Source organism: Pangasianodon hypophthalmus, chromosome 1, assembly GCF_027358585.1.
Source record: "Pangasianodon hypophthalmus isolate fPanHyp1 chromosome 1, fPanHyp1.pri, whole genome shotgun sequence".
Taxonomy (NCBI): Eukaryota; Metazoa; Chordata; class Actinopteri; order Siluriformes; family Pangasiidae; genus Pangasianodon; species Pangasianodon hypophthalmus.
In genome coordinates this window covers 18854677-18865148 of record NC_069710.1, presented here as the reverse complement: position 1 = coordinate 18865148, position 10472 = coordinate 18854677, and the positions used below count along the sequence as shown (strand labels likewise).

The 10472-nt window shown below is 36.8% G+C and overlaps 1 protein-coding gene and 1 long non-coding RNA gene across 2 annotated transcripts; both read right to left on the bottom strand.

Moving 5' to 3' along the window:
* Positions 1–1835: 1835 nt before the first annotated feature.
* m6pr (mannose-6-phosphate receptor (cation dependent)) lies at positions 1836–7648 on the bottom strand. The gene is made up of 7 exons (XM_026926911.3): positions 7342–7648; positions 6807–6971; positions 6553–6713; positions 6183–6292; positions 5407–5537; positions 5132–5258; positions 1836–3442 (listed from the first exon to the last, which is right to left on the bottom strand). The coding sequence occupies exons 2-7, from the start codon at positions 6959–6961 to the stop codon at positions 3320–3322; spliced, it is 807 nt and encodes a 268-aa protein (XP_026782712.2). The 5' UTR covers positions 6962–6971; positions 7342–7648; the 3' UTR covers positions 1836–3319.
* Positions 7649–8004: 356 nt separating this feature from the next.
* On the bottom strand, positions 8005–10407 carry LOC117597572 (uncharacterized). Its single transcript, XR_004578336.2, has 3 exons — positions 10218–10407; positions 10031–10145; positions 8005–9207 (listed from the first exon to the last, which is right to left on the bottom strand). It is a non-coding gene; the product is annotated as an uncharacterized LOC117597572 (long non-coding RNA).
* Positions 10408–10472: the final 65 nt, after the last annotated feature.

Below are 10472 nucleotides of genomic sequence, written 5' to 3'. Positions count from 1 at the left end.
ATACTCAAACCAGTCCATCTGGCACCAACAACCATGCCGTGGTTAAAGTCACAGAGATCACACTTTTTCCCCATTCTGATGTGTGATGTGAACATTACCTGAAGCGCTCGACCTGTACCTGCATGATTTTTTGCATTGCGCTGCTGCCACATGATTGGCTGATTGGATAACTGCATTAATTTGCAGGTGTACAGGTGTTCCTAATAAAGTGGATGGTGACTGTATATATTACAGTCACAGAGCACTTTATTAGGAACACTATATGAATACCGTGTAGGGCCTCCCTTTGCTCTCAAAACAGCCTCAATAGTCCATGGCATGGATTCCACAAGATGTTGGAAACATTTCTTTGAGATTCTGGTCCATGTTCACATGATTGCATCATGCAATTCCTGCAGATTTTTCAGGTGCACTTTCATGCTGCAAATCTCTTGTTCTGCCACATCCCAAAGGGTGTTCTATTGGACACAATTTGGTGTCTGGGAAGACCACTGAAGAACACTGAACTCATTGTCATGTTCATGAAAACAGTTTGAGATGACTTTTGCTGTGACATGGTGCATTATCATGCTGGAAGTAGCCATTAGAAGATGGGTAAATTGTGGCCTTGAAGGGATGCACATGGTCAGCAACAATTCTCAAATAGCCTGTGGCAGTTAAGCGATGATTGATTGGTATTAACAGGCCCAAACTGTGCCAAGAAAACATTTCCCACACCATTACACCACCTCCACCAGCCTGGACTGTTGACACAAGGCAGGTTGGGTCCATGGATTCATGCTGTTGGTGCCAAATTCTGACCCTACTGTATGTGTGCCTCAGTAGAAATCCAGATTTAGCAGACCAGGCCATGTTTTTCCAGTCTTCAACTGTCCAGTTTGGTGAGTCTGTGCCCACTGCAGCCTCAGCTTTCTGTTCTTGGCTGACAGAAGTGGAACCCAACATGATCTTCTGCTGTTGTAGCCCATCCGCCTCAAGGTTCAATGTGTTGTACATTCTGAGATCCTTTTCTGCTCAACACAATTGTACAGAGTGGTTATCTGAGTTACTGTAGCCTTTCAGTCAGGTTGAACCAGTCTGGCCATTCTCCACTGACCTCTCTCATCAACAAGGTGTTTCAGCCAGCAGACCCTCCGCACACAGGATGTTTTTTTGTTTTTTGCACCATTCTGTTTGAACTGTGTAAACTGTTGTGCATGAAAATCCCAGGTGATCAGCAGTTATAGAAATACTCAAACCAGCTTGACTGGCACCAACATGCCACAGTCAACATCACTGAGATAACATTTTTCCTCATTCTGATGGTTGATGTGAACATTACCTGAAGCTGCTGGTCTGTATGTGCATGATTTTATGCATTGAACTCCTGCCACATGATTGCCTGATTAGATAATTGTATGAATGAGTAGGTGTACAGGTGTTCCTAATAAAGTGCTCAGTGTGTGTATATGTGTGTATCACTCATTAAGAGAGAGAGAGTTCAAATGACAGTGTAGATATAGACATTAATTCTTTTATCAAATGAGCACATCATAAGATTGAAAAAATGCAACTTGTGTATTCCTGTTAATAAGAATAACACACAATAAGACAGAGAATGAGAAAAAGATAAGAGAACTAGCAGTAAATACCACAGATTTGCATACAGAATAGAAAGAGACATTTATAGGAAGTGTTTAAACTAGAAAAAAAAAACTTTTTTGTTTTAAATATATTACTACAAATTGTTGTGATTCAATAGAATGTAGTTTGTAAAGCATCATTTTAGAAAAACTGCATATCGATGTGCAGCTCATAGAAAATTGAAAAAAAAAGAAAAGAAAAAAAAAACAGGCTGATCATCAAAAGCTTTAATCATGTTCTCCCACTGCCAGCAAAACTAATTTCCCCCACACCATAAAAAACGTCACAGTTTATATTCAGTTTGGATGAACAGATTCTCTCATAAACTTGTCAAAACTGAAAAAACTTGTTTTTGAGTTATACCTTGTGGTTTTGACTACTAGAAATGTTAGTAGTTTATCCTAATTTGAAACACACCCACAGTCTTAAGAATCTGATATTACAGAACCAGGTTCCTAGACACAGGCTGAGCTAAGTCTTAACTTGGAAGCATTTTCACAACTACTATTTAAACTACAGTATGAGTACATAAGCGAATATTTGGTTAAATCTCCTTTAAACGAACATCAGGGTTCCTTTAAGCTGAAGTTCACGCGCAAATAAAGTCACTATTATACAACTTTGGAAGTGCTTTTTTAAGGTCAGATCAGTTTTAAATCTCATTCTGTTTCTTTGTGCAAACTTATTTTGCAGTGGCCAACGCCGTCCCAAGTTCTTATATCTAAATATCTACAAAAAAATCAATAAAAGAAAAAGAAACAGAATTGATAATTCCCCAACTACTTGCAATGAACATACAGGTTTGCTTTCCAGACACACTTTAATATTCCACTCCAAATTTCCACTGATAGTCTTAATTATTCAAAGACTAAGCTTTGTCATTTGATGACAGTTATCCTTGGCATTTCCATTACCGCATACAGTACCCAAAGTACTTACTCTCTATACCTCCTTTAGTAAAATTTAGCTATCATCGCCATTGGCTCACCAGCCACTCTGACAAAAACATTCATAATAATATTTAATCAGTAATATTATAAAAAGGTGTAACATGATAAAAGTCGCTGCACTGAGTACCTTCATCTTTGCAAGTATACTTTAGCGCTGCAGTGTGTTTTCCAGTGTTTTCCAGAGTTTTACACTCAAAGCCACATCAGTGACACACAGCAACACCACCAGAATGCAGAAGTAACTACTACATCAGTATAATCCATATTTACAGTCAGGAAAGCCTAGTGGGGCAGTAGTATGAACCCATCAGTTCATTAATATCAAATATCAACTGCAATTAATAAGTAACAATAAACCACTTCATAACATTCATATGACATTGTATAGGCTTCTTTGGGCATGAATAGGATTTGAATTAAATATTAAAGCGTAGACTGTAAGCACATGTCTACTATATATAAAAAAAAAAACTAAACAAATTTAATTATTTATTTATCTTTTTGGATGAATGACAAGTTTGTCCTAAACAAATCAAAGGTGTCAACAGTTCTGCTGTATAATTTTCAAATTTACACGGAGAAACATAAAATTTTGTTGAAGCACAGCATTTACTTGTAAATGTCTAAGAGCAATATGGGATATACATAAGCATAAGTGCTTTGTTTTAATAACTGAAACATGGAGAAGCCTTCCTGGCCTATGCCTAGACAACCCAATGCTCGGCTCACTCGATCACACACCATGATCACATTGGAAGCAAATGGTCATCCCTTTCCTCTGGCTCTTCTATCGGCTCAGCAGGCACGCCCCTGTAAGTGGGCGGTTCCTCTCTGCTGCCACGGGAGCGACACACAAAGTCACATCCATCCTGTGAAAGTACAAATGTATATTTCATATTTATTTCATTTCACACTAAACATGTACAAAAGGCATTAATAGGCAATACAATTAGTCAAAAACTATAACTGAATACAAATAGTGATTACAGAGTAGGTTCAAAAATAAACACATTATTATACCTCAAACATTTAATAAAATAAAATTTGTATATTTTTAGCATTATATTCCTCTTCCATTGAGCACTTACTTTACCTATTTTATCAATTCCAGCACTTTTAGTAATTTATCCACTTCGCATTTCCTATTTCCAGTTCATTTGATGAGAAGGGGGCATGTCTTATGTCTCTGATATATCATTGGCTAATAACTGTACACAAGAAGAGCTCAACTGTTACAGTCTAGAAATAGTACCACCTAACCAACCTAAAACCTGAACAAAGTATTAGAGTGCATGCCTGATAACAATGCCTTAGCATGATTCATGATATTATATTGTATATTGTTATTATATCTTTAGGCTCTGTACCTATTCATCCCAACCCTATCGGTTTGCAGAGTGGCTATTTGAGTTACCATACTTCCCGTCAGCTCGAAACAAATCTGGCTATTCTCTTCTGACCTCTATCATGATCATCATATTTCTGCCCCAGAACTGCTGCTTACTGATTTTATTTTGTTTGTTTGTTTTTCCACACAATTCTGTGTAAACTCTAGAGAATGTTGTGCATGACAACCCCAGATCAGCAGTTTCTGAAATACTCAAACCAGCTCTTCTGCCAACACCAATCATGCCACAATGTTACTGAGATCACATTTTTCCCCATTCTGATGTTCGACTGAACATTCACTGAAGCTCTTGACTTGTATTTGCATGATTTTATGCATTGTGCCACTTCCATATGATTGGCTGATTGGATAAATGCATGAATTAGCAGCAGGAAAGGTGTTCCTAATAAAGTGGTCGGTAATCCCACAGCATTCATAAAGTACTTTACTTATACACATACAGAATTTTTGGCTCTATTTATAGATAGATTTATATATAATAGATTTATTAATCTATAATCTATAAATAAATAGATTTATTTATAATAGATTTTAAGTTTTATGCTCCAAAAGCTCAAGATCAGCATCAATTTCAAAAGTATTTCAGAAAGATTATTTCCTATCCTGCCCATTTAGGAGCCCTGTGTGTGTTCTAGCTGATGTAACAGAGAGGCAAACTTTATTCTGTCATGACATTTTTAATCCAGGTTTAAAGACTTTTCCAAAAATATTTAAAGAATATTCTTTAAAGCACATTTTCTTTAAAGCTCCTTGAACTTTTCCACATTTTGTAGTGCTACAACCTGGAACTGCAATGGACATAATTGAGATTATGTGTCATGAATCTACACAAAAGATCCCATAATACTCAGAAAATCAATATTTACAAGTAAAAAGATAACTTCTGTTTGGGTAAGTATTCACCCTTGTTGCTATAGGTACTTGCACAAGACACCAAAAATCCATAAAATAGGAAAAGTGAGATGTTGAGGAAACAATAAATAATAAATGGAGATGTAATTCTGTATATGGTTTTATTGTAATTTGTTGCTGTTTTTGAATTATATATATATATATATATATATATATATATATATATATATATATATATATATATAGCTCTAAATCATAAACAAAAGTAAATAAAAAAGAGGGAGAAGGAGAGACTTACAGCTGACAAGTTGCCTATTTCTGACCAAAAGCCATAGTTTGGAAACTGTTCAACTCCTTTTGCTCCAACGACCAGTCGCTGGTAGAGAAAGCCAATGATGAGGTAGACAGCCAAAAAGGAGAAGCCACTATTTAAAAAAAAAAAAAAATCATATTATTTTCTATTGTTAGAATATTTAACTATTTCCACATGAAAAATCTAATTTCCTCTAATTGCCTTATATAATTCCATAACTTCCATGTTAAGGTTGGTTTAATAATGACTATTATACTCACGCTATGAGAAGTATGGATCCAGTGCTGAGTTTGGATTCAATAATAGGACACACAGCACTGGAGTCCAACTCGAACAAGTAAAAACAGTTAGTGACCCTCTCTCTGTCCTCCAGAACCACTGACAGCTGTCCCTAAAGGAGAGGAAAATGAGAGATAAGAGCAAGATAGGAGGAAAATAGAATAATTACTACTGAATAATTAACACTGGTTTCAGTGGCAATCAAAAAGGAAAAGTTTCACAGCTAGTTTTGTTTTATAGTGTCCCGCTGTTTGGTAGATGTGGATTTAAGATGACCGCCCTTCTGGTTTATTAGATGTAGGACATCAGTAGGACATCTTAGCATGGGTGGCACTTTTCTTCCTTTCTACTGATGCATGAACACGGCAGTTATGAAATGGAAAGGTTCCTGTACTTGTTTTCATAAAAAAGTAAATAATCTCCATCATGCAGCACAATCCACCTTTTATCTCAAACGCCAATGCATGGAGCTCATTTAGCTCTTGCAAAGAGACTATTAGATATGCGAGAGATGGTGGAGGAGCTCTGCAATCAGTTTGGACCACTCAGCTGTGATTAGGACTAACACTGTGAAACACTGACATTAAATCTCTGCTGTTGATGTCGCTGTCCATTATTATTGTAAAGCTTTATTCATGGGATTGCAGTGTCGACAACCCTTCCCTATTACTCACGTCACACAATACACATGTGTGATCCATCCCCTATGAAGGGTGTAACTACACTTGAAGAAAGCAAAATCAGATGGAAAGCTCACCGCAGCCTTAGTTCTGTCACAGGAAATCATGATGATGGCTCTCCTCTGCTCCTGTGAGCAATGCCCATGATATTTCTCCCCACCCAGGTAGATCAACATTACCCAGTCACCTGTGGGGAAAAGCCAGAAATAAATGGACTTTAAACATCTTCATCCATATTCACTGATCTAATCATGTAGATCAGAAAATAGTTCTTTCTAGTCATAGGTATTTCCTACAATATGAATTTTGCATAAAATTTCAGCATGTGTCTAATGGAGCTTTCATATTAGATGGTTAGATAAGCACATTAGGGTAGTAAAGTAGAAATGAAACAGCATTAAAGCTGCATTTGTGTTGTGTGCATGTGTTTAACACATTGATACTTACTTCCTCTAACAGCCTGTGTTAAACTGTAATTCCCAATAAGCACATGCTTGCCGTTCTGGTCCCTCTGCACCATTCCTGCATCTTTCACACCATCTGCATCACCACACACCTGGAACATGTAGGTGTACTCGTCCTCTCCTTCTTTGGTGTGAGCAGTAAAACTATTGAAAGGGGAGAGAAGGCATTTTTTGTTGCAGATCTCTTGGATAAGGATAAATTCATGCGAACCTGTATGGCAGCGAGCATTTCCTTACGTCTGATTGGTGAGTGGCTCCAGGAAACTGAGCACCTGTCTCTCAGAGTTGCTCTCATGGACCAGCTTGCACTTCTCCGTGTTCTTACTTGCTTGTGCTCTAGTGGCCATCAGCACAAGAAAAGCGAGCAATCTCCAACATGGTGTCTTGGCCATGACTGAAAACCTATGAAAAAAGGTACATTATATAGTTATTATAATGCATTATGGCACAGTTCCTTCTAAAGACAGAGCCAGTCATGAGATTTGACCATCTAGGATCAGGAAGTTCACATGGAGTAAAGTTTAAAACAGAAAACATCTACACTATAAATGATCAAACGTGCATTTTAATGATGTTTAAAACCAACAACCCCTCTTGCTACAAGGAAGGCAGAGTAGAAAGAAGTTCATTCTTTGTCTTTATACAGCTTTGCATATTGCCACAACTGTCAGAAGGATAAACATGTACTAAGCAGCATGTCATAATGATGCACTCTCATTAAAAAAAAAAAAAAAAAAAACAGTACCAATAACCATCAGGAGGAAGAACATACCTTGTCAGCTCTCCAAGCTGATGTATGAGACACGATGGAGTAATATGAAAGAAAACAAGCTAAAGCTGGCCAGGTGACTTTAGGCAGCTAGCAAGTTCCTGTTTCCTGACTAGCGGGCTAGTTACAGATAAAGTAGATCTTACAGCACTGAAACAAGTGCACACATATCCATGAGTGAGATAAAAACGGATACAATTTATGTCCACGGTTGCTTCCACACATTGGTTTAAACCTGGTAACAGATGAAAACTCTAATGACTCAGTTTATCAATTCTAAAGACGGAAGTGAAACTGAACCTCTGAGCCACGTGACGCCTCATGACGCGGAACTCGGCGTTACCAATGCGTTCATGGGAGGTTGAGTTTTTTTTTTTTTTTTTTTTTAAGTTAAGAAAGTATTATTCATGCTTATACACAGGCTCCAATCATTGAAACACTGTTTTGTAAAATTTAATTTAAAATTTTTTGATATTGATGCTAATTGCTCCTTTTGTGACAGTTGCCCTGAAACTGTGGTTCATTTGTTTTGGTATTGCCCATTTGTAAGGCTTTTGTGGCAAAGTGTTTGTGAATTTATTGTCAAGACTATTGATGATCAGTTTGTTTTGTTATGGAAACATTTGTTTGGTCTCTTGGAGTATCGAAGAAACAAACACATTCATGTTTATATGATCAATCTTATTCTTTTATTGGTAATATATTCTCAAATATATGAATATGCCATATTCACAAATGTAAATTGTCCTAAAAAAAACAAACAAACAAAAAAAAAAACAAAACCCTGCTTTATGTCCTTTAAAAAAGAAATGGAACATTATATTGACTCAATTCGCTTTTCTATGAAACAAAAGGCAATTAAAACTCTGAGAATTTGTAATCTCTTTAATATCTTTTTATTTAGTAATATATTTTTATTATTTATATAGAAATGTACTAAGCTCCCTCTGAGATGGACAAATGCTTGTGCTATATTCTTGATGTTTGTAAGTATATGTAACATTATTATTTTTAATTGAAAAAATATATATATATATTAAAAAACAAAAACATGGGAGGTTGAGATTCTGGGTGAATTTCAGTCATGTTTATTTGAACCTTATAAATGTCTGAATGTTTATGATTACTACACAGTAGGCCCAATATGTGAATTGTTGTGAATAAGTGAAAATGAAACTTGATTAAACTTGCTTTACTTAGCCTGCTGTGACTAATGAAATTACTGTATGTAAAGCCTCTGACCATCCCAGTCAAGCTACTTGAATCATAATCTTGACGTATACTGCTTTATTTTTCCCATACGCTCCTCTGTAATGGGGGAACTAAACATAAAGAAGCTATCATTCCAAAACAGTTATATATATCCTGGTTATTCACATAGGATAAGAACTAATATTTCACACTTTTGCGTCATTTAATAATATTCATATTTAATTGAACACTTGAATATATAGATTCACATTGAGTCCATTGTTTAAAAGGCCCAGCAGAGGTTGTATTTCCTTCGCCAGCTGAGGAAGTTCAACCTGCCACAGGAGCTGCTGAAACAGTTCTACTCTGCCATCATTGATTCCGTCCTCTGCACTTCAATAACTGTCTGGTTCAGCTCAGCTACCAAATCTGATCTCAGAAGACTGCAGAGGGACGTCCGGATTGCTGAGCAAATCACTGGTACACCCCTCCCCACTCTCCAAGAACTGTACTTATCCAGAGTGAGCAAAAGAGCTGGCAAAATCACTCTGGACCCCTCACATCCAGCACACTCCCTCTTTGAACTGTTGCCGTCTGGTCGACACTACAGAGCACTGAGCACCAGGACGGCCAGGCACAGGAACAGTTTCTTCCCTCAGGCAATCACTCTCATGAACACTTGACAATAAAACGTGGAACACACAACACTATCACACATTTATTTACTTAACACACATACTTATTTACTTTTCAAATTTGCACATAACATACCTGTACATGCAAAATGGTCTATTTTGCATATTGTGTTTTTGCTATTTTGTACATATTGTATATTACATATTGTATATTATTCTTTTTATTATCTGTGTCTTGTCTTGTCACTGTCATTCTGTCACTAAAACAAATTCCTCGTATGTGTAAACATACCTGGCAATAAAGCTCATTCTGATTCTGATATAGAACTATATATAGATGTGAATTTACTCCTGCTGTGGTTCATTATGAGTAGATGCAATATGAATATTATAGTAGATTATAAACTTCTGGAAGGTTCCCTATTGTATACAGCAATACTTATTAATTGTCTGTTCTGTGCACTGGCAAATCTGTGATATTGTATGTTTCATGAGTTATCAGACAGCCTGGTAAATCTAAGACTACATATTAAATTGTATTCTGCTTAATTTCACCACAGGGATCTCCCTTCAGTCTATGCTAACTGACATAGGACACTTCTGGAGCCCTTTTCTGAAACGTACTTATTTAGCTTTACTTTTGTGTTTCACCAGGTCTGGCTTCCAACACCCTGCCACTAAATACAGAGGTGTTAATCTCAGCAGCATTAAGATTAATGTCCCATCAACACCCACTGAAGAAATTTAAATGCATATATCAGTTGGTCACACCCATTCCTTTATCCTGACTGCCATCTGTGATCTGACATTACAGCTTACGAATACAATGCGAACACTTTTAAGTAGGTTTACCTGATTGTTTTTACCTGATTTGACTTCTGTTCAGGGATCCAAAGGTGCTTCATCAGTAGACAGATTCACTTATCAGCTTCTGAGCTTTGAGCTGGATGCATTATCGATCTGCGTTTCATGAGGTCTTGACTGAAAACAATCAGCAGAGTTTAGAAATCATAAAATGAAAGCAATAATAAATTTGCATTATTCAATATTTACTTTTTCCCCTTTGTGGTTCTGGGCTTCAACCTTTATAAATGCATTATAAAGGCTTGTGCCTACGTATATGCCTTTAGTGTTGCTAACTTTCAGTGTTGTATTTTCTGAAGTTATTTCTTACACATGTTTCCGTGTATCCAGTTACTCCTTTCTCCCTTCCCCCTCTCCTTTTACCTGTTTGTACCTGCCTCAGCGTGTGGACACACCCAGCACCTCTCATCTTACCAATCACAGTGCAGCACAGATACACTTAGA

Coding starts and splice junctions, on each gene's coding strand:
- m6pr (XM_026926911.3), bottom strand. CDS start 6,961: ATGGCCAAGACACCATGTTGGAGATTGCTCGCTTTTCTTGTGCTGATG. Junction 5,259..5,406: donor GGATCCATACTTCTCATAGC/GTGAGTATAATA, acceptor TTTTTTAAATAG/TGGCTTCTCCTTTTTGGCTG. Junction 3,443..5,131: donor AAATAGGCAACTTGTCAGCT/GTAAGTCTCTCC, acceptor GTACTTTCACAG/GATGGATGTGACTTTGTGTG.